At 53.0% G+C, this 25386-nt stretch overlaps 1 protein-coding gene and 1 non-coding gene across 4 annotated transcripts; one reads left to right on the top strand and one right to left on the bottom strand.

Annotated features, from left to right (window-relative positions):
• Positions 1-1100: 1100 nt before the first annotated feature.
• On the top strand, positions 1101-18191 carry MAG (myelin associated glycoprotein). Of its 3 annotated transcripts, XM_070451786.1 has the most exons (12): positions 1101-1205; positions 2998-3057; positions 3684-3751; positions 3908-4276; positions 5892-6188; positions 6300-6557; positions 8057-8317; positions 15095-15382; positions 15721-15817; positions 16594-16693; positions 16959-16997; positions 17675-17735. In XM_070451786.1, the coding sequence occupies exons 3-11, from the start codon at positions 3706-3708 to the stop codon at positions 16983-16985; spliced, it is 1743 nt and encodes a 580-aa protein (XP_070307887.1). In that variant the 5' UTR covers positions 1101-1205; positions 2998-3057; positions 3684-3705; the 3' UTR covers positions 16986-16997; positions 17675-17735. The 3 variants fall into 3 exon arrangements, with proteins under 3 accessions (XP_070307887.1, XP_070307886.1, XP_070307884.1); XM_070451783.1 differs by lacking the exon at positions 16959-16997 and having other exon boundaries at positions 1102-1205; positions 17675-18191; XM_070451785.1 differs by lacking the exons at positions 16959-16997; positions 17675-17735 and having other exon boundaries at positions 16017-16693.
• TRNAV-CAC (transfer RNA valine (anticodon CAC)) lies at positions 14636-14707 on the bottom strand. Its single transcript has one exon. It is a non-coding gene; the product is annotated as a tRNA-Val (tRNA).
• Positions 18192-25386: the final 7195 nt, after the last annotated feature.

The raw sequence follows: 25386 nt of genomic DNA, 5'->3' as shown, positions 1-25386 counted from the left end.
AGCTCAGATGCCAGTGGGGAAACAGCTCACTGAGAGTGCAGGTGGGCGAACAAGGTGCTGAGGGCCGTGGAAGGACCAGGCAGCATTTAAATATTTCATTTATGGTTGTGCTGGGTCTTCACTGCTGCTCGAGGGCTTCCTCTACTTGAAGCAAGTGGGGGCTGCTCTTCATTGTGGAATGAGGGCTTCTCCTTGCCGTTGGCTTCTATTGTTGCAGGGCATGAGCTCTAGAACACAGGATCAGTAGTTGTGGGGCAAGGATGTGGGTGCTCCGTGACATGTGGGATATTCCTAGACCAGAGATTGAATCCATGTCTCCTGTATTGGCAAGCAGATTCTTTACCACTGAGTCACAGAGGAAGCCCCCGGGGCAGCTTTTAAACAGGGGGGCTCAGCTTGGCGAGAGGGGCTGGTCAGCAGCAGATCGGGAAGTGAAACAGGGCAGGGGAGTTTCCAGGAGGAAGGAACAGTGCCAAGGCCTCCAGTGAGGGTATTGGAGGAACACACTCATGCACCCACTCTGCGTTTAGGAAGTTGAACTCAGGACTCCGTCTCCCCGCAGGGTAGAGTGGGAGGAAGCAAAGCCCTGTCCTCCTGAAGGTCATGTCCTCATGGGAGGAGACAGTTAATACATAAAGTCATTTCCGATGGGAAGAAGAGCCTGGAAGAGAATAGACCAGGGTGTGGGCACCAAACATGACATCCTCTAGGGAGGATGAGGGGACTAAAGCTGAGAGCGAGCTCTAGAAGCTGCTTCCTCCTGGTCACACTGGCTTCTACGGCCTCCTGGGCCTAAGGTTATCAGTAGCTTTGCCACCAAGATTCCCTTGAAGCTGAGGACTACATGTTCTGCATCTCAGCCTGAGACTTCCAGAGATGTTAGAGCCGCCCCCCCCCCCCCAACCTGGGACCCAGAACTAGGGTGCGCGGGGATGGAGCGAGGAACGAGTGAGGCAGCCACCCCCAGCCCCTCCAGGAAGGAGCTCGTGGAACCCAGGCGTCAGGCTGCCCAGTCCGAGCTGTGGTGACAAGGGCCCTTTGTGCCCCCCTCCCCCGGGGGCAGGGAGGAGCTGGGCCCTGGAGGCAGGCGGCCCCTGGCACCCGGGGGGAGGGGAGGGGCTGGCGAGTGGGGGCCTAGACCCTGGGAGGCCAGGGGACTGCAAGCAGGGCCGGTGGAGCAGAGGGTGCAGAAGCAAGAGCATCAAGTGAGTACTGCAGCTGAGAGTGCTGGGGACGGGGAGGAGAGCGGAGGACCCGGGTTGAGCGCACGGGGCAGTGTCGCCCAGGGCGCGGGCAACGCAGGGCGTTCTGGGCCGTGGATGGTGGCTGTGAGCGGCCACTAATTTCGGATGGGGGAGGGTGCTGCTCAGGACCGCGCTGGGCGTGGGCTGGGATCATGGCACAGACACTGACAGCGCTTTGGGAGGAAACCACAGAGAGAGAGAGAATGAGGCGCCCTCCTCAGCACCCCTCCGGTGGAGATTCTGCCCTGGGGCTCCTAGGTTTATGGCAGTTGGGGTGGAAGTGGTCCAGGGCCAGGAGAAGAGCGAAAGGATGCCCAGGTGATCACAGGTCTGTATCCTGCCATCTGGGAGGGGACGGGGGTGGGGGCTTGAGTGGGCAAGTTCCAGCACTGAGCACACGACAGGAGCATGTGTGCACAGGCGCGTGCACCTCTCTGAGTGAGCCTTAACCCACCTCAGTGTTTCTCAATCTTTTTTTTAACATCTCACTAAGGAAACCTTTCAGACTTGCTTTTCCTAAACCCACTTCCCCCATGAAATCTTAAGATAATGGATGGACTGTTTGTGTTTATGTACCACAGCCCTTTAGAGAGCCACAAACCATCGTAATAACTCAGGCTTTTCTGGACCCCATCCCCAAGAACCAGTTTTCATCCTTATTCAGAATGCGTGGTCTACACGCTTGGTTCATAAGTCTGGGCCCGTGGCCCTCACCTATGTCTACCCACCGTACCGCCCTGAGGCAGGTACAAAGATGGCATCTGCCGTGTGTTCTTCGGCAGGGGTCTGGGTGGGGCTGGCCGCAGCCACACCTCCGTGTGTGTGCCGGTCCGAGTGCCTTTGGGACCATGGCATGCAGTGCGTGTGCCTGATGGCCACGCCTGTGCCTGTCCAGGTGTGCGGTGGGCAGGAGCGTGCAGGTATGTGTGAGTATCTGCTGCACGTGGGTCCCTGTGCCTGTTGGTGTGTGCAAGGTCCTGGGCAGTGCTGTTGGGGTGGACCGGCTCCTTCTAGTTTTGCCCAGATCTGTAACATTTCATACCAGCATTTGCATGTGTCTGACTGGGTGCGTCTGTCCGTGGGAAGACAGTGTCAAAGGCCAAAAAAGCAGCCACTTGGAAACCCTGGCTCCAACCCGAGGCGACCCACAGAGCAACCGGGTGCCGGGGACTCACTAACCCCAGTCCCTGGTCCTTCCCGGCTCCACTCAGAGCCCAGCCAGGCGTTCCCAGCTCTTCTCTCAACCCCACCTACCTCAGAAGCCTCCCAGGACGAGGCACCCTCACCCTGAGGGAACAGGCCTCTTTTGTAACCAGGCTCTGGCCTCTGGAGGGTGAGGACACCAGGGGCCGTCTGTGGGGCGGGAGAGGGCGGCAGGAATTCCCGCGGCATGTTGGGAATGCTGATGCTGTGAAACCCAGTCATTGATGGGGCTGGGTCCCTGCCTGCCACCCCCAGGCCTCAGCCATGGGACAAGTGCTCCCTTGCCCCATTCACATCACTCACCTCCCCCACCCCAAAGCTCTGCTGCTCCCCTTGGCTTCCCTGGAGTTCTCCATCATTGCTTGCCACGGGAGGTGACCACAGAGTAGCTTTGAGGCTGCGTGGGAGGGTCTCAAACATCCAGAGGCCATGCACAACAGAGACTGTGTGGGTAGCCTGACAACGGCCACGACTCGTGGCGGATCTTGAGAGTGCGGGTGGGGGATGTTCGGGCCCCCACCTCCTTGCACCTGTCTGATTCTTGCTCCAGGTTGGCCGGCTGACAGCTGCAAGTGGGACCAGAAGGCATTCCCAACTCAGGGAGACAGAGGTGAGGGGGGAGGGTTCCAACTTCCCTTCCTCTTGCCTTTTCCTGCTTCCTCTTGCTCATCCAAACTTGGCTCTATCCTTACTTTCTGGAGATCCCCAAAGGCATGATGATGATGAAGATAATTATTAGCACGTCACTAACCATGTAGATACCTTCACCAGCTCAATGGACATGAATCTGAGCAAACTCTGGGAAACAGTGAAGGACAGGGAAGCCTAGTGTGCTGCAGTCCATGGGGTCGCAAAGAGTTTGACATGACTGAGCAACTGAATAACAACAAACCCAGGTAGAGTCAGGACAGTTTGGTGGTGAGGTCTGCAACCCTGGACAGGCAGACAGGGCTTGAATCCTAGCTCTGCTGCTTGCTGGCTGTGTGACCTTGGGCAAGTTACTCAATCTTGCTGGAGCTCAGCTACAAAGACAGGGTAATAATTGCACCTACCTCAAATGAATTTGTATAGTAGAGTACCACGGGTGGTACATGGTTGATGCCACAGATGTGTCTGTGATCATAAATACTAATAGCAGCAGCAGCTAACATCTGAATGGGCTGCTTCCCAAAATCTTGCCTGAAGTCTTACTTTTCACTTCCCTGGGCCTTGAACACTCTCCTCTCCCCTCTCCAGCTCTGCTCACTTGCTGTACAAAATGATATTTCTCACGGCGCTGTCTCTGTTTTGGATTATGATTTCAGGTAATAATGCCTGGGGGTCTGGGGGTCCATGGGTCCTGGCCCCTGAGCAGGCTGGGGTCCTTGGACCCCTCAGGTGGTGGGAGGTGATGGGAGTGGGGGTTGGGGGCACCCAGGCAGGATGTGTCTCTCAGCCTCAGTGATCCTGCTCACCCACAGCCTCTCGTGGGGGTCAGTGGGGCGCCTGGATGCCGTCGTCCATCTCAGCCTTTGAGGGCACGTGCGTCTCCATCCCCTGCCGCTTCAGCTTCCCTGATGAGCTGCGGCCGGCCGTCGTCCATGGCGTCTGGTACTTCAATAGCCCCTATCCGAAAAACTACCCGCCGGTGGTCTTCAAGTCACGCACGCAGGTGGTGCACGAGAGCTTCCAGGGACGCAGCCGCCTCCTGGGGGACCTGGGCCTGCGCAACTGCACCCTCCTGCTCAGCAACCTCAGCCCCGAGCTGGGTGGCAAATACTACTTTCGAGGGGACCTGGGGGGCTACAACCAGTACACCTTCTCTGAGCACAGCGTCCTGGACATCATCAGTGAGTCTCGGAGGGCTGTGCTGGGGGCAGGGAGCATGGGAAACAGGAAGCCCTCCCAGAGCCCCTCTGGGGAGGTCTGGTCAGCAGAACCAAGGACTTGCTGGTTCGGCTGGAGGGAGGGGTGCCAAGCCTCTGCCCACATGACCAGGCAGATGACAAAAAGGGGCAAAGCAGGGCCCCGAGTTGTGTTGTCCTCCCCAGAGGAAAGCAGTGCTTTTACTCTTCAGAGACACCGGGGGGAAAGTCAGTGGGGCTCGGGGGTTGCAGTAAGGCCTCTGTATCCCTGTATTAGCTGGGCTACTGTAGGCAGTTTGCTGAAATTCTCTGTGCCTTGTTACCACCTTCTGTAAAATGGGGATAAGAACAGCACTTAAAGTTCAATAAGGGAATAGTTGTCAAGTGCGCAAAGTAGTGCCTAGAACATGGAGCTCGGCTCAAGCTAAACAGTGTAGCATGAGAATGCAGGGCCATAGATCTCAGGCAGTCTGAGTTTTTGTTGTTTTGTTTTGTGTTGGGCCATGCCAAGTGGGATGGGGGATCCTAGTTCCCTGACCAGGGATCGAACCCATATCCCCTGCAGTGGAAGCTCGCAGTCCTAACCACTGAATGGCCAGGAAATTCTCTGAATTTTCAAGGGGAACCAGAGCTGTGTATTTTCAGCATAGGCTGCTATATATATTTTTTAATGTCTTAAGTTTACACCAAATAGAATGCAGCTCTGGGCTAGTTTGGGCAGAGTAGGGTCCACTGCCTCATTTCTGAGAGGCCCTGAGAGGCATGGGACCCTTAGGTTCAGGTTCCCCATCAGCTCTGAGACCATGTGAGGAGCCAGATTACAGCCCTGATGCAGAAAGAGACCCCACCCCCAACTCCAAACTGGCACAAACAGACAGACACAGCTCCAGGACACCCCCCCCATCCCAAAACACACACACACGTGGAAGGTAAAGCAAAGCAAACATGGGAAGGAGAAAAGTTTCTTGGGGAATATAATATATTGTCTGGGGCACGAGCTTCCCAGGTTGCAAAGTTGGTAAAGAATCTGCTTGTCAATGAAGGAAGATGCAAGAGATTCAGTTTCCATCCCTGGGTTGGGAAGATCTTCTGGGGGAGGAGATGGCAACCCACTCTTGTATTGTTGCCTGGAAAATTCCATGGACAGAGGAGCCTAGTGGGTTACATAGTCCATGGACTTGCAAAGAGTTGAACGTGACTGAGCATGCACACATAGGGCACAGATGATGAAGCAAGAGCAACAGGGTTTGAAGCTCAGTTTTATCTGGTACTAGCTGTGCCCTCAGCTTCCTCATCTGTAAAACGATCAAAATAACATTACCCACCCTCTAGTTTCAGCATGGAAGGACTGGCAAGTCAAACACTGGTGAAGTACTCAGAGCACTATATTGTTGTTTCCATTATTATTACATCCCTCGTTGGATCTGCCGAGGGCTTCTTGGTGAACAGTACCCAGGAAAAGAGCAGGTTGTGGGGAACTCTGCATCCAAGGGCGGGGAGGAACCAGGCGACAGGAATGGAGTCCGACAGTGGCCTGCGGGTGGGGGACGGCTGGTGGGCGACGCTGCTTCCTCACCCTCCATCTCCCGGGCTCACGTAGACACCCCCAACATCGTGGTCCCCCCGGAGGTGATGGCCGGCACAGAAGTGGAGGTCAGCTGCATGGTGCCTGACAACTGCCCGGAGCTGCACCCAGAGCTGAGCTGGCTGGGCCACGAGGGGCTCGGGGAGCCCACTGTGCTGGGGCGGCTGCGCGAGGAGGAGGGTACCTGGGTGCAGGTGTCGCTGCTGCACTTTGTGCCCACCAGGGAGACCAACGGCCACCGGCTGGGCTGCCAGGCCTCGTTCCCCAACACCACCCTGCAGTTCGAAGGCTACGCCAGCCTGGACATCAAGTGTGAGCCTGGGTGCGGGCCGGGGGCGGGGCGGGCCGGGGGAGGGGTCAGGGCCGGGGGCGGGGCCTGCGCGCGCGCCAGCTGAGGTCTTGTGTCCTCCCTCCCTGCCGCAGACCCCCCGGTGATCGTGGAGATAAACTCCACGGTCGAGGCCATCGAGGGCTCCCACGTCAGCCTGTTCTGCGGGGCCGACAGCAACCCGCCGCCGCTGCTGACCTGGATGCGGGATGGCACGGTGCTCCGGGAGGCCGTGGCCGAGAGCCTGTCCCTGGAGCTGGACGAAGTGACCCCCGCCGAAGACGGCGTCTACCTCTGCCTGGCTGAGAACACCTACGGCCAGGACAACCGCACCGTAGGGCTCAGCGTCATGTGTGAGTCGCCGCCCTCTGCGCCCCACACACTGGGCACTGGGAAACCAACCTCGCCCAGGGCAGAGCTGGGGGGCCGGGGTTGGGGGTAGCGGTGGCGGTCAGGTCATGCCTGCACTTGAGATGAAGATGGAGAGGAAGTTTCAGGTTAAGGAGTTCTTTTATTCTTTATTTTTGCCCACCTGCTGGGCACCAATCTCCTGCCTAGGAGGAGATGGAGATAGGAAGAGAGAGTCAGAGGTGGTCCCTGCCCACCAAGGAAAGCCTGTTAAATTCAGTTTCCTGGGGGGTAGAGTTGGGCTTGGCCCCCGGAATGTGCATTTTATTATTATTATTATTTTTTAAATATCTGTTTATTTGGCTGCATCGTGTGGGCCTAAAATCTTAGGGGCTTCCCAGATGGCTCAATCATAGGAAATCTGCCTGCCAATGCAGGAGACGTAGGTTTGATCCCTAAGTTGGGAAGATTCCCTGGAGAAGGAAACGGCAACCCACTCCAGTTCCTTCTGGGAGAATCCCACAGACAGAGGAGTCTGGTAGGCTACAGTCCATGGGGTCACAAAGAGTCAGACACGATTGAACACACACAGGTGGGATCTTAGTTCCACCACCAGGGATCAAACCCATGTCCTTTGCATTGCAAGGTAGATTCTTAACCAGCAGGGAAACCCTGAAATCTGCATTTTAACATGAGCTCTATTACAGTTCCAATAGGAGGGCTGAAGGGAACCCAAGCCTGATCCAGCCCCTGTGGGCACTCTGGAACATTATAGGGCTTCAGGGGGAGGGGGCGGGTCAAACAGGATTCTTGGCTAGGAGCCAAGGAGAGGTCATTCATTCATTCATTCACTCACAAATATTTATTGAGGCAAAGTGCCCGGGACTGGGGATAATAAAAATGACAGTGCCAGGCAGCGTTTGATTTACTCAGCAGTTTCTGAATGCCCTACACAAATGGTCTTTCCCTAGACATCCCCATGGCTGATTGCCTTCTCCTGGCCCCCTTCTAGTCTCACGGGAGCCTTCCCTCAGCATCCTAGTTAAAGCCATAACTACCCTGTCTTCCCATCCCACCTTTATTTTTCTCCAATGTGCCCCTCCCCATCTTGCCAACTAGATACTTGATTTCCTTATACAGCATCTGTCCACATGGACAGAGATCTTCATCGGCCTTGTTCAGGCTAAAGCAGTGCATGTCATAGTCTGTTCTCAGTGACCCCTATGAAGCTGGGAATATTATTAAGCCTAGCTTCCAGATTTAAAAAAGGGGGCCCAAAGGGTTAAGACATGGGTCCACACACAGCTGGGACGGGGTACAGCCAGGACTCAGACACAAGCACCATGTCTGCAGAATCTCTGTAAATGAGACAGCCAGTCCTGGGGTTACTTGGGCTGTCCTGTGTTCCACTTAGGGTGTTGGGGGTCACATTTAGGGGTGAGAGTTGGCTGGCAGAAGAGGCCCCCCTGGCTTCTGACCACTGGCCCCCTGTCCTGCCCCCCAGATGCACCCTGGAAGCCGACAGTGAACGGGACAGTGGTGGCCGTGGAGGGCGAGACAGTCTCCATCTTGTGCTCCACACAGAGCAACCCGGATCCCATCCTCACCATCTTCAAGGAGAAGCAGATTCTGGCCACGGTCATCTACGAGAGTGAGCTGCAGCTGGAGCTGCCTGCCGTCACACCCGAGGATGACGGAGAGTACTGGTGTGTGGCTGAGAACCAGTACGGCCAGAGGGCCACCGCCTTCAACCTGTCCGTGGAGTGTGAGTACCCCCACCTTCGACCCTCTGCCCCTGATGAGAGTAGGTGGGCTTGATTCCTGCCCACCCACCCCTGTGGTGGAGCTCAATGGGGGACACTCAGCATCCCAACCAAGGGTCAGCTTTGCTCCAACAGATGGGGGCGGGGAAGCTGAATCCAAAGCAAGAAAAGGCCCACCTAAGGGACTTCCCTGGCAATCCAGTGGTTAAGACTCCACACTTCCAATGCAGGGGCATGGGTTCAGTCCCTGGTTGGGGAACTAAGCTCTCACATGCCGTGCGGGTTGGCAAAAAAAAAAAAAAAAGTCCCACCTGAGAATATAATATTCTCACACCCGGGGATGGGCTTTTGACCAAGGATATTTCTGAATCCTGTGGCCATTGCTTCTTTGAAGTGTAGAAGTGTTAGTCCCTCAGTTTTGTCCAACTCTGCGACCCCATGGACTGTAGCCCATCAGGCTCCTCTGTTTGTGGGATTTCCCAGGCAAGAATACCAGAGTGGGTTTCCATTCCCTTCTCCAGGGCATTTTCCTGACCCAGGGATCGAACTCGGGTCTCCCACAGTGCACGCAGATTCTTTACTGTCTGAGCCGCCAGGGACGCACACATGCATTAACTAAAACAAAACCCGCAACCTCTAACCTGGTGGAGCATCGCTAGGGACCAGGCACTGCTGGATGCTCTTGACAGGAGCCTACTCTTTCACCTCTTTGGCATCCCAGTGAGGGAGGTTCTCTTACTGTCCCCAGTTTCCAGAGAAGGAAACTGAGGCCCTTAGGGGTTATGTCACTCACCCCAGGTCACCCAGGCAGAACTGAGATTCAGATGCAGCAGTCTGGTTCCACTCTCCTGTAATGCCCAAAGCTGACCTCATCCTGTGTTATGACATCAGAATACATTGATCAAGTCGTTGTTATGTACATGAGCTGTGTGGCTCAATGGGAGGCGGGAGATAGGACCGAGAGGACACCAAGCATGTTAACAGATATAGCACAGCCAGAGAGATGAGATGGATGCAGATAAAAAGCTAACTGTCTTGGGAATGGAGCTTGTTGTTCCACTGCCAACCAGTCCCCTTCCTGACCTCCCTTCTCTGGACAGCACTGCCAACACACCGCTCCTGCCCCAGCCATCATTCAGGTCATAGCTCCCAAGTCATGGTTTCCACTTCCCCTCCTCCAGCACCTCCTTCTGGAATGTCACCTCCATATTTCCATTCTCTCTGCTTCCTCCCCAACCGCAGCCTGGCCTCTGGAACTTGTCTCCAAATTCACCACTTCCAGACGCACTTATTCCACCTACTGTTGGTCCCCACCACACAAGTTTGTCAGAAGGTACTGAGCACAGTCCATACTCAATAGTCTGCAAGTGGCCACAGTCAGGTGTCGTTCACTTGCTAAGTTGAGTCTGACTCTGCAACCCCATGGACTGCAGCACTTCAGGCTTCCCTGTTCTTCACTAACTCCTGGACTTTGCTCAAGCTCAAGTCCATTGAGTCAGTGATGCCATCCAACCATCTCATCCTCTGTTGTCCCCTTCTCCTCCTGCCTTCCATCTTTTCTAACATCGGGGTCTTTTCCAATGAGTCAGCTCTTCACATCAGGTGGCCAAAGTATTGGAGCTTCAGCTTCAGCATCAGTCCTTCCAGTGAATACTCAGGATTGATTTCCTTCAGGATTGACTGATTTGATCTCTTTGCAGTCCAAGGGACTCTCAAGAGTCTTCTCCAGCACCACATTTCCAAAGCATCAGTTCTTTGATGTTCAGTCTTCTTTATGGTCCAACTCTCACATCCATACATGACTACTGGAAAAACCATAGCTTTGACTATGGCTTTGTCGGCAAAGTGCAGACAGATTATTCCAGGGCAAGGTGATGGCCGTCACTGCTCTGCTGACCTTTCATCTTGGGGACTTCTTTCCTCCCAGTTTGCTCCCTCCCAGCATCAATCGTGATCATGTGTATGGGTTGTGTATACTCTGCCTTCTTCATACATGCCCCTCCTCCTTCCTCTTGCTTTTCCTCATTATATCTACTTCCCTAATCAGAGCTTCTTAGGTGTAAGAGTCAGAGAACCCCCTGAAAACCTGATGGAAGCCCTTGAATGTACACACAACTCCACCTCGTGTGCATTTTCAGTTGCAGACCATCCGGTCCCATGGACTGTCGCCCATCAGGCTCATCTGTCCATGGAATTCTCCAGACAAGAATATTGGAGTGGGCTGCCATTTCCTTCTCCAGGGGAGCTTCCCAGCAGGGTTTGAATCCTGGTCTCCTGCATTGCAGGCAGATTCTCTACCACCTGATCCACCAGGGAAGCACAGTATGAGTGGCAGCAGCAAACAACACTGAAGGGCCTGTCCTGAACCAGGACTGCATCCCCAGCACGTGTTATTGTGGTGGCCTCTTTCTTTCTTTCTTTTTATGTGTTTTTTTAATTGTTGTAAAAGTCACATAATATAAAATGCACTATCTTAACCATATTTAACGGTACAGCTCAGTGGCCCTAAGTACATTCATACTGTTGTGCAGCTCTCACCATCACCCATCTCCCCAATTATTCACCTTCCTAAACTGAAGCTCTGTCCCCATTAAACACTAAGTCCCCAACCCCCTCCCTGGTCACCTCTTGAAGCAGCTGCATATTGTCATCATCTCCCTTCACTGAGGAGAGACTGAAGGACAGAATTCCCCAAGGCCATGCAGCTGGGAGGCTGGCCAGTGTCAAGATTCTTCTGGACCCTGTCTGTCCAGTTCGTAAACCTCTGGCTGCTTCAGTTCCCCTGAAGTCCCTGGTCCCGAAGGACTCAAGGCCTTCAATGTGCCGGAGGGGACAAGAGCCGTGCCCCCACCCCCACCCCTGCTGAGCCTGTCGCTGGGCTCTGAGGTCTGGGTGACAGTGCTTGCACTCTGGGAGTCCAGCCTCAGGCTGCTCGGCAGAACCATCCCTCAGTCCCCTCTCTGTCCCCGAAGTCTGTGTCCCCTAGTATTGGGGCTTCCATGCTCACTGACAATGGTGGGTGCTCCTGAGGAGGGGGTTCCAGCAGGGGACCTGCAGGGCGCTCACCCTCCCTGAGATCTTGTGACGAGCAGGTCCGAGCCCTTTACAGGTCCGAGCCTATTGACCTGTTTCGTTCTCACAACAATGTGACTCGGGGTAGGGATTGCTCGTCACCCCAGTTTGATATGAAGAAGTAGAAGTGTTACTGGTGCCCAGCGACCGACAGAGCTGAATGGACTTGGGTCTGAATCCAAGCACTGTTTCCGTCTTGCTGTGTGATCCCAGACGAGTGACTTCACCTTTGCTGAGCTCTGATTCTCTTCTCTGAAAAATGGGTGTGACAGTATCTTACACTACGAATATTATGGTGAGCTCCCACAGAGCCTGACAGGAGCCCACGTGCCCTATGAGTCTTAGACACCCTTTTAATTTCCCTCTCATCTCCCTGAACTCCCGGCTGGATATCCGCTGCCTTCCTGCTGCCAAGGCATTGCTCACGTGCGCCCTCTGCTGGAAAGGTTCGATGTGCATGCGCGCGTGCTCAGTCGCTTTCAGTTCGGTTCAGTCGCTCAGTCGTGTCTTTGCGAACCCATGAACCGCGCAGCACGCCAGGCCTCCCTGTCCATCACCAACTCCCATAGTTTACTCAAACTCATGTCCATCGAGTCGGTGATGCCATCCAACCATCTCATCCTCTGTCATCCCCTTCTCCTCCTGCCACCAATCCCTCCCAGCATCAGGGTCTTTTCCAAAGAGTTGACTCTTCGCATCAGATGGCCAAAGTATTGGAGTTTCAGTTTCAGCCAGTCCTTCCAATGAACACCCAGGACTGATCTCCTTTAGGATGGACTGGTTGGATCTCTTTGCAGTCGCTTTATCTAATCCTAAATCCCTAGGTGGGATGTTAAGCTTTCTTTTCAAGCACTCATGCTCCCACTTCAGAGTGTATTCTCCATAGTCCCTGGTGAGTCAAACACCCATTACCCCTGTTTGCACAGATGAGAAGTCCATCTTGCAGGTCCAGGAAGCTGAGTGGCCTGGTTCCGGCCACCAGCCAGTAAATGGCAGAGCTGGAATTCAAGCCAAAGCTGTCCCAGAACTTCCCATCTTTTGTGGGACCTGGGGTTTGTCTAGTGTCAGTCAGGGTTTCACAGGTCTCGGGGCTGCCGGCAACTCTGCAAGGATGCTGAGCACACAGCAGGTTGTCAGCATGCCCGCAGCCCTGTCACACCTGTACTAGTGGTACAGTCTAGAATGAGAAGATTTTTACTTTTAAAAATAATCACTGTCAGTTCAGGTTGGTCATTACTAATTTACTCTGTGGTGTGTTAATTTGTTAATACTATAGTAAGCATCGGGATTCCCTGGTGGCTAAGTGGTAAAGAATCCGCCTGCTAATGCAGGAGACATGGGTTCAATCCCTGGGTTGGAAAGATCCCCTGGAGAAGGAAGTGGCAACCCACTCCAATATTCTTGCCTGGGAAATCCCATGGAGGGAGGAGACAGGCAGGAGGGCCCATGGGGTCCCAAAAGAGTTGGACACGACTTAATAACTAAGCAACAACATAGCAAGCATATACAAGTCTGCTTAAACAGAATCTGGACTATTTAACTTTTTATTTACTAGACTTAGAGATATGTACCCATTCCAAATGGAATGATCCCTATTGCAAATACCCAAGTCTCATGGCTCCGTGCCCCATCACTGTTACCTGCATATTCTTTTTGGCTGGAAATTGAAAATAAGTGAGGTAGGTGGGCTCCAGTCCTGCAGCTGCTCCGGGGCTGCAGCTCCTGGGGTCGCAAAGAGTCAGACACAACTGATCCACAACAAAGGTGGGCCAAGGATCTTTTGTCCCTATGGAAGTGAGATTTACTCAGGACTGAGAACCAAAGGTCAGTCTAGAGTGAGCAGAGGTGAGTACCAAACTCTCAGAAGGAAAGAGAACATAGATTAAAAAGCGACATTCAATGTTCTATTATAATTTCATATTGCAAAATGAAAGGGAAAAAACCATCCCAGTATCATTTTCGTAATTCAAATGGAAGCAAAGCTCAACAAAATTATCTTGGGTGGAGGGTGATGTCTGGTGCATCCTATGAGGGAGGGAGGGTCAGGACGCAGGGTCTCCAGGGAGTGAGTGGGGACATCTGCAGGATGGCCTGGAGGCAGAGTTGGCTGAACTCAGTCTCTCATCCCATGAATCTTCCCAGAGCTCCTGCCAGGTGAAAGGGATGTTTTGGAAACCTTCCTGGCGGTCCAGTGGTTAAGACCCAGCTTCCACTGCAGGGCGCATGGGTTTGATCCCTGGTCAGGGGATTAAGATCCTGCATGCTTTTTGGTGTGGCAAAAAGAGAAAAAAGAAAGGGGTATTCTAACAGTGGGGACAGAGTGGAGAGAGGGGAAGCATTTGTCTGGATGGAAATAAGAGAGCAGTCACATCAGCATGTAACTCGGGTAGATATAAGTGCTGAGGAGCACACCCGAGTGAATGGTTAGTGCAATGAGGTACTGCTTACATGGTGTGGTCAGAGAAAGAGCGTGGTCTGCACAGAAGCTGCCTGGAGTGAGGGTGTGAGCTCCCCAGGTGTCAGGGAAGTGCTCTACGCTGAGGGAGAAACGGATGACCTCCAGGTGTGGGGAAAAGTTCCACAAGTATGAGAAACAGCAAGGAGGCCGGTGTGTCTGGAAGGGAGTGAGCCAGAGTGAAAGCAGGAGATTTGAGTGTGGCTAAGCCCTACAGGGCTTTGCAAACCAAGGCAAAGTATTGGGGTTTTATTCTAAGTGACGCGGGGAGCAGTTGGAGGGGGTGAGTTTAAGCAGGGAGCGCCGTGATCTGATTTATCTATTTATATTTATCACTTTTAAAGATTTTATTTCACGGTTTTTTTTGCTTAGATTGTAATTATTTTTGGTCGTGCTGAGTCTTAGTTGCTGCATGGGCTTTTCTCTCGTTGTGGTGTGTGGGCTTCTCATGGTGGTATCTTCTCTTGTTACAGAGCACAGGCTCTAGGGCATGCAGCTTCAGTAGCTGCAGCACGTGAGCTTTGTAGTTGCAGCTCCTGGGCTCTAGAGCACACAGTAGTTGTGGTGCATGGGCTTAGTTGCTCCATGGCATGTGGGATCTTCCCGGGTGAGGGATCGAACCCGTGTTTCCTGTGTTGGCAGGTGGATTCTTTACCACTGAGCCACCAGGGAAGCCCCTCATGTTTTAAAAATATATATATTTATTTATTTGGCTGTGCCAGGTCTTAGTTGCAACACTTGAGATCTTCACTGCGGCATGTGAGATGTTTTCGTTGCGGCATGTGGGATCTAGCTCCCTGACCAGGGATTGAACCTGGCCCCCTGCATTGTGAGTGCAAAGTCTTAGCCACTGGACAACCAGGGAAGTCCCTATAGTCTATCTGATTTATATTTTACAAGGTGAGCAGCATTAGAGAGGGCGTCAGAGAGAGTGTGGGACGTCCCCGGTGGCTCAGTGGTAAAGAATCTGTTGGCCATGCAGAAAATGCAGGAGACACAGGTTCAGGCTCTGGATCGGGAAGATCCTCTGGAGGAGGGCACGGCTACCCACTCCAGGATTCTTGCCTGGAGAATCCCATGGACAGAGGACCCTGGCGGGCTTCAGTCCATGGGGTCGCAAAGAGTCGGACACGACTGAAGTGACTGAGCGAGCACACACAAGAGGGAGTGCAGGGGCACGGGCAGCTCATCTCAGCCCAGAAGCCCCCAAGGCCCCATCTCCAGCCTACCGGGTCTTGTTTCGCCCCGGCAGTCGCCCCTGTGATCCTCTTGGAGTCCCACTGTGCGGCAGCCCGCGACACGGTGCAGTGCCTATGCGTGGTGAAAGCCAACCCAGAGCCGTCCGTGGCCTTCGAGCTGCCCTTGCGCAATGTGACCGTGAATGAGACGGAGCGTGAGTTCGTGTACTCAGAGCGCAGCGGCCTCCTGCTCACCAGCATCCTGACGCTGCGGGGGCAGGCCCAGGCCCCGCCCCGGGTCATCTGCACCTCCCACAACCTCTACGGCACCAAGAGCCTGGAGCTGCCCTTCCAGGGAGCCCGTGAGTGAAGTGGCCTGGGGCTGGGAGTCAAGGGACAGATGGGGCCCCCGTTGGATCTAAGCTCCCCTCCCCGAGGCTGATTACCGGCCGCTGAGTGATGGTCTGGCTATGCTGTTGATCAGGTGGTCAAGATGCGCTTTCCGGCCGGTTAGGAGAGGCTGCCCCAAGCTTGCTGACACTTCGAGGGCCCCTCCAATAGCTCAACTAGCCAGTCAGTGCAAGGGTGTGCCTGCTCCATAAATAGATTCACTCCCACCCCTGCCCCAGCCTCCTAAGAACTCTGGTGTCCTTACTCCCACCAACAGCCCTGAGGGTGCCCGGGTCTTCTCTTTCCCCAGACCGGCTCATGTGGGCCAAGATCGGACCTGTGGGAGCCGTGGTGGCCTTTGCCATCCTAATTGCCATCGTCTGCTATATCACCCAGACGCGCAGAAAGTGAGTGGCCTACGGGGGCTGAGCTGGAGTGTGGTGGGGTGGGACGGCGAGGGGTGGGTGGAGGGAGCCTCCAAGGGCAGGGGCGGGCAGACCAGTTGGAGGCTGGGCGTGGGTGAGAGAGGGCGGATTCCGCTGTGAGAATTCAGCTGGGTGGAGGACAGTGGACTGGCTAACTGGAGCTGCCGTGGTCGGGTCACAGGTGTCGGTGCCTGGACGGGACCCTTCCCACCAGTCATCACAGGTGCCCCACATTCTCTGCTGTCTTCTCCTGCCCCTCCCTTGTGATGTGGAGAGCCACTACCCTGGCTGGCAGCCACAGCATCAGTCACAGTGGGTTCCAGAAACTCCAACAACTACACATAATCTGTGGTATCAATAAACACTCCCCAGTCCCAAGTCACACCCACTTGCTGCTATTTCTCTTCCTTGTGTTACACACATCAGCTCTCCTGACAAGGAATTAATCTCCCCATTCCGCATCCTGGCAGCCGGGGGGTACAGATGGCCCCAGAGAACCCAGAGGAGCCAGGCAGGGGTCCGGAAGATGGCAGAGACTGGGGCCCAGGTGTGGCTCATCTTCAGCTGTGAAGCAGGAGAGGGATGGGCTAGGATGGATGGGAAGAGGCTGCTCACCGAAGCGGCCCCCACTCCATCTTAGAGATGGGTGGGAGCAGCTCTGGAGTCCCTTGGGCCAAACTGCCAGGGTAGAGGGGATTGCAGATAGAGGAGTAGGGAAGCCGAAAGTTGCACTGGGGCTGACATGTCCTGCCCTGCAGAAAGAACGTGACGGAAAGCCCCAGCTTCTCGGGCGGGGACAATCCCCCCGTCGTGTTCAGCAGCGACTTCCGCATCTCCGGGGCGCCGGAGAAATATGAGGTGAGGCCAGAGTCCCATGGCGCCAAGCTGGCTAGAGATCCTGGGTGCTGGGGACACTAAGGGCCTGGGAGGGGCCTGGGAGGCCCTGGGTGGAGGGGGAGCTGGCCCCAAAGAAAGGGAGGAAAAATCTGCTGAGACTGGCTTGGCCCTGGGCTGGGACAGGGCGCTCAGGCTGAGGCTGTGAGTGGGGCTGTAGAGTTCGGGGCCCATGAGAAGCTCTGACTCTCTCCGCCTGGGTCTATGACTGCATTTCCTTCTCCAATAGTCCAGACAGGTCTCTACCCTGGAATGAGCACCCCAGGAGGTAGGTTCCGGGGGCCTCAGTGTGCCTGCCTCTGGGCCCGTGTTGGGCTTTGGGGTTGGCGTGCATGTGTGTGCGTCCCCGTCAGGCGTCCAGGTTGGTCCCCAGTTCAGTGTGGCCTTGCCAAGCACCCCCTGGCCTTGTCTATTCTGTCCCACTACTGCTCCCGTCTGTCTGTCTGTGGCTACTGTCCTGTCTGTGTGTGTGTGTGTGTGTGTGTGTGTGTGTGTGTGTGTGTCTGAAGGAGGGAGGTCAAGGACGGCAGGTGTGATGGGGAAGCTGAAGTTGCACCTGGAGGATGTCCCAGATTGAGGCGGGACCACACCAGACCTGAACTGCTGAGCCAGGCACTCACAACAACTGGGAAAAGTGGGTTCCTGGCCAGGTGGCTTCCATCTAGAAAGGCGTTATGGGTTGAATTGGGTGCCCCTCAAATTCCCAGGTTGAGGAAGTTTTCATGTAGACAGTGAATTTGGGGGCAGCTTTCAGGCTTAGCAGCGAGAAGTTGTTTTGTGTAGGGGACACTGGTGCGGGCGGGGCTCCCAGGAGCTGGGTCGGCTGGGTGACGAAGGAGGCTCACTTGGGACTCTGCTCTAGAGCCGTGGGGGTGCCAGCGACCCCAGCATCTGCAGCTGGGAAAGGTGGGACAGGCCCGCCTAATGGGCTGGCTCCCTTCTTAGAGTGAGAGGTGCCTGGGATCAGAGAGGAGGCTGCTGGGTCTTCGGGGAGAACCCCCGGAGCTGGACCTGAGCTATTCACACTCGGACCTGGGGAAACGACCCACCAAGGACAGCTATACTCTGACGGAGGAACTAGCCGAGTATGCTGAAATACGCGTCAAGTGAGGGAGCCGGGGACGCCCTGTGCGGTCACCCACCCCCTCCAAGACCCTTGATGGCCCCCACTGGCTGCGGGCTCCCTTCCTCCCCAAAGTCGTGGGGGCTGGGGCAGGGAAGGGCCGGGGCAGGTGACGGAGAGCCCTGGGGGCCTGGCCTCCCTCTCCTTCCAGCTGCCCCTGCCCCGCCAGCACCCCACCTCCACCTGTAGCTTCCCTCTAACCTCCTTTAACCTCATCTGTCTGGAGGGGAGCTCCGTCTGTCCGTGTTATTTATTGCTACCCCCTGCCTGGTCTCCTGCCCCCACGCCTGGCCCCAGGACCTGTACGGAGGGATGTGAAATAAATGCCCTGAAGCCAAATACCCGCCTAGTTCCTGGTGATTTCTGACCCATCCTTGGGAAGCCTGCCACCCACCTCCTTGCCCTCCCCCTGGGTCCTCAGGGATTCTAGCCCAGCACCCAGGCCAGCCATTCTTAAGTTGTTCCTGCTCTGATCTGGCAGCTGTGGTCCATGGGAGGTCATGTTTGACTGCTGGGTGATTTCACCTAACAACCCTCTTTCCTGCTTGTGCGACAGTTAGAGTGACCAAGAGCCCTAGGCTCACACTTCCATACCACCGTGTCTCACTGGCAGAGATGGCGGCTGCTTCTTCAGAAGGAGCCTGGCTCCCGATTTGCCACGGTGCCCACCATTCCCTGTCGTCCCCCACCCAATTGGCTTCACTCACTGACTATCCCCCCCCATCCCCTGTGGGTCGCAGGGGGACCCCGGGTCTCTGTGTTTCCTGAGCCTGTGTCGGCTTGACTGCCATGCCTCACATTTATGTTGCATTCTGCAGCTTCCATCTTTCTTTTTTCATTTTAAATGAAGTATTTCTTTTAGTTGCGCCATGTTGTTTGTGAGATCTTAGTTTCCCCTACCAGGGATCAAATTCTAGCCCCGGAAGTGAAAGTCCTGAGTCTTAACCACTGGACCACCAGGGAATTCTCAATCTTTCAAACCTCATTTGATTCAAGAAATATCCATCAGGCACCAGCTGTGTATTGAACTCCTCTAGCAAGCTTGGGCTATCCTGGGAAGGGAACTCCCCCTCCACCTCTTGCAGGACAACCCTGTGAGAACTCTGGGGTTCCAAGAAGCCCCATGATTTTTCCCAGGGTCCCAGAGCCAGGAAATGGTGTGACCAGACCCTGGACTCAAGTCTTCTTGAAGTTAAAAAAGGCCAGACTCTCTGGCATGAATTGGTATTAACAACTAACATTTTCGATGAGTGCTTACTATGTGCCCCATGGTTCTACCTGGTTGACATGAATTAATCTCCGTCCGCCTTCCCTGATGACTCTGACAATGGTTCTCCAAGTGGGGCCCTGGCACTACCAGCATCAGCCTCACCAGGGCATCGGCCAAAAAGGCAGATTCTTAGGCCACACCCAGGCCTAGCAGTCTGAGTTTTCATGACTCTTCCTGGTGGAGAAGGGCATGGCGACCCATTCCAGTATTCCTGCCTGGAGAATCCATGAACAGAGGAGCCGGGTAAGCTACAATCCACGGAGCTGCAAAGAGTCTGACACGACTGAGTGACTCAGCATGCACATACACGTCTGGTGATTCTCGTGCACTGACCTGGAGAATCTGGAGGGGCAGAGGCAACGAGGTGACATGACTTCCCCGAGGGCCCCCAGCTGAGGACTGTGCAGTCCTGACTTGAGCACCCACCTGGGCCCTGGCCCCAGAGGCCCACCCCCTCCCCTGCACTGACCATTGAGCATCGCTGCCGTTTCGGTGAGAAGCAGCAGGAGCTTGTGAGTATGAAGTTGAGTAAGAATCGAGCTGCAGGGCTGTGGGGGACTCGGGCGATTCCTGAGGAAGGTGGTTGTGCCCTGGTTTTTTTTTTTTTTTTTTTTTTTTGAGAAGGTGGGGGGTACAACAGAGACCAAAGTCAAGGTCTAGAGGCAGAAATAACCAAACTGTGTTGAGTGGGAAGGGGACAAGGCTACTTTAGCAGGAATGGGTTGTCCCCCTGCAGGAGAAAGGCAGAATGGCAGGTGGTTGCAGAGCGGGACCCCACCCTGAGGCCTGCCCCTTCCTCCCAGCGCTGGCAGTCACTCAGGGAGAAGGACATTAAATAAATGACCTCAGACAGAACACCTGGCCGCTCCATGCGACACTTGCTTCCAACAGGGAAGGCTGGTAGAGACTAGAACGAAAGGAGACTTAGGGTCTCGGGGACCGGGAAGTGTCTGTATGGAAGGACTGTCACTCAGGGATGCCCCGTGTGAAGTCCCCAAGCGGAAGCACGTTTGGCCAAGTTCCAGGAGCTGAACCGAGGCCGGAGAGGGTGGCAGAGAACAGCAGCGGCTTCATGGCAGCCCCACTAGACGTTCTGACCAGCTCTCCTGTGCGTGTGCGGGAACCTGCCCTGACGCACCTGGCCCCTGACAACAGGCCCTGGCTCCGGCAGGTCTGGTCAGGGAGGAATGCCTCTAAGGACTTCGACCTGCGAGGCAGAGCAGTGTCAATAATCGGAGCCATCGGAGTAACCCTGTGCTGCCTGGGGTGCCGCCAGAGCGCCACCCGGGTGAGCTGGGTGTCCCCGGGAGCGGTGTGGAGGGACTTTTAGGTGAATAGTCATAATTCACTTAGTCTGTGTCTAAGCAAAATGAAACTAGCATGCCAAGTGTGATTGTTTTTAAATTTCTCAAAAACCTTTTTGCTTTATACCGGAGTAGAGCCGATTAACAATGTTGTGATAGTTTCAGGTGAACATCGAAGGGACTCAGTCATACATGTACATGTATCCATTCTCCCCCCAACCCCCTTCCCATCCAGCTGCCACATAACATTGAGCAGAGTTCCATGTGCTATACAGTAGGTCCTTGTTGGTTATCCACTTTGAATACAGCAGTGTGTATATGCCCATCCCCAAAGGGATATTTAAAAGTTTGATTTTTCTTTTTTTTGCTAAAAGCTTAGGAAGAAGTAAGTTAAAAAACAAATCAAGTGAATTGATTTCAAGAAACGTATGAAATAAAAATACTTTAAGTGGTTCACAGACAGGACAAAAGGTCCTAAAGGTCACAGGCAAACTGTTAAAAGTTTGGGTTACAGTGATGTGATCTGACATAAAGACCATCTCATAGGCTAACATTTAGTGATGACACTCAACTCAGCTATCACACTCTGCCCAGCACCTGGACCCCCTAGAATTCACCTGTTCTGTCAACACAAGGTTACTGAGCACTTACTTGTGCCAAGCCTGTGCTGGACTCTAGGGCTGCTGCACAAATCGAAAGACCCACACTCTGGCTGCTGGGACTGACATCAAGTGGAAGAGATAGACAAAGACCAGATAAACGTGTGGTGAGATAGTGTGTGGGCTAAGGAAGCTGAGAGAGATAGAAGGACCTCATGTGCCTGCAAGTCGGCTGATTTAGAAAGCGGTCAACTGAATAGAGACCGGAAGGAAGGAAGGGAGGGAGGGAAGGAGGGAGCTCAGTCGATTTCTGGGAGATGTGGGTGCAGGGAAAGTCGAGATCAGGTGCAAATGTCCAACACAGGAATGTACTTGTGGTGGTCATGGGACAAGAAGGAAACCAACCAGCATGCCTGGAGAGGTGTATAGGAACCTGAGCAGCTGCCCAAGGGAGCTGGATCACAGCAGGGTTTTAGGCCATGGTCAAGACTCGGACTTTGAGTGAACTAGGGAGCAGCTGGAGACTTAGACAAAGAGGAGCATTAGGGAGGGGTTTTGGTGACCCTGCTGGCAGCTATGTAGACAGTAAGAACAGGGGATCATCAGGCCAGGGGCTCCGGAGGCCATGACTCCTGTCCAAGAGAGAGGGGAGGTGGGAGGTGAGAGGGAAGACAGTCAGGACCTGTTCTGCAGGGGGCCCTGAGGAGACCGGGTGATACAGAGGGGAAGGAAGAGAGGGGCCCCAGATGCTGGCCACTTCCTTAGATGCTGGAGAGGCCGAGAGAAGCTATCTTGGTGGAGAACACAGCACTCAGGATGGTCAAGGCAGGCAAGACTGACAGGACTCTTCTCTCAGGACATTTCAAGCTGAGGAAGAGTCTGAGCTCACAGTGACTCAGAGCTGGGGACACACGCAGGAGAAGAGTTTTGGCCGGGCTGGGCAGGTCTCACAGCTGCCCCTGTCGGGAAGGAGGGGCCATGGGGAAGGAGGGGCCGGGCACCGGGGCATGTCAACAAAGACCGCTTTGTCCCTCCTCTCCCACCAAACTCCTGGGTCATTCCTGATTGAGAAAAGCCATCCCCAGACGTCTCTCTTGGAAAGGAGTCACAGCCTCCGGAGCCCCTGGCCTGACGATCCGCTGTGCTCACCGTCTACACAGCTGCCAGCAGGGTCTCCCACCCTATCTTGAGAACTAGTGCCTGGGTCAGGCAGCTCCACATACCCCAGGAAGAAACAGCTCCAGGCTGTGTGCTGGCTACTCCCCTGGGGGTGGGAGGAGGAATACCACAGCTCTGTCCAGGAGGAGCCATGCCTCCTTCTTTCCCCACCTTCCTCACTCTGCAATCCATGACCCCTAATATAAATTGGACTTCAAAATCAATTTCTTTTTGCTCCGGGAAAGCTTTTTAAGAGAATGAAAGGGCCGACTATAGACTAGGAGAAAATAGTTCAAGTCTCAACCTGACAAAGAACTCATGTCTAGAATGAGTATATAAAGAACTCTCAAAACTCAACATTCAAAAACACCAAAAATCGAACAACTAAAAGATGAGCAAAAGAAAAAAAAAAGATGGGCAAAAGGCAAGAAGAGACATTTCACTGAAGATGGTATATGGATAGAAAATAATCATATAGAAAGATGTTCAACATCATTAACCTTTAGAGAAATTCAAGTTAAGATCACAGTGAACTATCATTCTCACACACTTATTAGACAGCTAAAATACAAAATAGTGGCAACAAATAATGCTAGAAAGGATGTGTAGTTATGAAAGCATTTATACATTGCTAGTGGGAATGTAAAATTGTCCAGTCTCTTTGAAAAACAGTCTCGAGACAGCTTCTCAAAAGGTTAAACCTAGAATTCCAATCTGCCTCTGAAATTCTATTCCTAGGGTATATATCCAAGAGACATGAAAACACATCCACCCAAAGATTTGAACACAACTGTTGATAGCTCATTACTCATAAAAAGCAAAACATGGGAACAACCCAAATGTCTATCAAGTGATGAATGAATAAAGAAGATACGGTATATCCATACAATGAAATACCACTTATTGACAATAAAAAGAAATGGAGTACTGTACAGATCCTGCAAAATGATGAACTTAAAAACATTAAGTGAAAGAAGTCAATCACAAAAAGCTACATATTGTATTATTGCACTCCTATGAAATGACCAGGAAAAGAAAATCTGTAGAGACAGAAAGTAGATTTCGTTGTTGCCTAGGGCTGGGGTGCAGGCGTCGAGAGGAAACAGGGGTTGACTGCTAATGGTCATGAGTTTCTTTTTGGGGTGATGAGATGATCTAAAATTGGCTGTGGTGATGGTTTGCACCATGCTGTGAATACACTTAAAACCATTGACGGGTATGCTTTAAGTAGGTGGATTGTATGGGCAATTAGAAAATGGGCAAAAGACTTGAAAACATACTTCACCAAAGAGGATACACAAATGGCAAATAAGCCCATGAACAGATGTTCAGCACCACTAGCCATTAGTGAAATGCAAATCAAGACTGTGCAAATCACTGCATACCAATGAAACAACTAAAATTAAAAATAATAATGATAGTAAATGCTGGTGAGGATGCAGTGAAACTGGATCATTCATACATGGCTGGTGGGAATGTAAAATGGTACAGCCACTCTTGAAAAACTAATGAAATAATCCTGCCATATGACTTGGCAATTGCATTTCTAGGCATTGATGCCTAATAAATAAAAATTCATGTCTACACCAAAACCTGTACACAGTTGTTCAAAGCACCTTATTTGTAACAGCCCCAAATTGGAAACAATCTACATGTGCCTCTATACTAAATGGTTCAACAATTGTGATACATTTGTGTGCTACACAGTACAATGTACATAATACATTCCATTGCTACATGGTACTCTGTGGATGTATCACAACTCCCTGGGATACAGCCAACAATTGTGATATACCCAAGAGTACTATATAGCAATGGTATGAGGTATGGAACAGACATCAACTTGGAAAATTCTGAACGGCATTATACTGAGTTCAAAAAAAAAGAAAAATGGTCCAAGGACTTCCCTGGTGGTCCAGCTGTAAGACACTGTGCTCCCAATACAAGGAGCCCAGGTTCAATCCCTGGTCAGGGAACTAGATCCCCACATGCTGCAACTGAGAGTTACCGTGGTGCAATTAAAGATATCGCATGCCCAAACTAAGACCCAGTGCAGACAAATAAATAAATATTTTAAAAAATCCTAACAGGTCATGTACCATATGACTCCTTTTATCTACTATTATCAAAATGACAAAATGATAGAGATGGAGAACAGATTACTGGTTAGAGATAATGGAGGAAAGGAGGTGGATGTGACTACAAGGGTGATCTTGGTGATAACCGAATAATTCTGTATCTTGTCTGCAATGGTTGTGTACATCTAGATACGAGATAAAAAGACTTAGAACCACACACAGGTTGTACTACACCTAATTATGTAGGAAGCAACCATCAGAAGAAACTCATTACAGGGCACACCAGACTTTTCTATCTTTGTCACTTCCTTTGAGTCTATAATTATTTCAAAATAAAAAGTTCAAAAGAGAAAAAAAAAAAAATAACCCAGTGATCTCAGTGGGGGACTCCCAGGCCAGGGGACAAGATCCCAGTCTTCAACAGGGGACTGAATGGGAAGGTATATTCTGGCTCAAAAGCTAGGAGTGTCTGCTGGCATAGCTCCAGGCATTGCTGATGGTCACAGGAGGAAATTGGTCAGGGAGTTCAAGGGCATACCTTGATTTCTGGAGGTCAAGGGCTGCACGGAGGAGGCAGGGCTAGGGAAGCAGGATTCCTGAGAAGGCAGCTCTGGTGCCTTTTCCTCCATCTTTTCCTCCAAAGAGGTAGGTGATCTCTGTTTTGGGGTGTCACTTGCCCTGAACAATAGGGATGACAGCGCCTTTCTTACAGGGTTAAGTGAGGTCACACACGAGCTGCACTCAGCTGCCGATGACATACGACATGTGATAAGCACCTGGTGAACAGACCTGGGTTTAAATCCCAGTCCTGCCACCTGTCAACTGTGAGCTGTCCCTCAGTTTCCCCTCTAAGGATGGTGCAGACATGGGTGGTTCTGACTTCCTGAGGGTGCTGTGAGCGATCAGGAGCATGCAAAGCACTTTGCACGGTGGTGGTCATGAAATGAGCATCACTCTGTAAAAGTGAGCTGTCGTTATTGCCGACAGTCCCTTGCTCTGCCTGACAGATACTCCATGGTGACATCACGTCACACATACCTCTGGCTGCTCATCTCTAGCCTGATTTTGATAGAGAGGCCCTCTGAGACCAAATCGTGGTTCCCCGCCTGTGCCCCAGAGATGATG

This window comes from Odocoileus virginianus, chromosome 20, assembly GCF_023699985.2.
Source record: "Odocoileus virginianus isolate 20LAN1187 ecotype Illinois chromosome 20, Ovbor_1.2, whole genome shotgun sequence".
NCBI lineage: Eukaryota > Metazoa > Chordata > Mammalia > Artiodactyla > Cervidae > Odocoileus > Odocoileus virginianus.
Note: the sequence above shows the minus strand (reverse complement) of the source record. Positions and strands in the feature narration are given on the sequence as shown.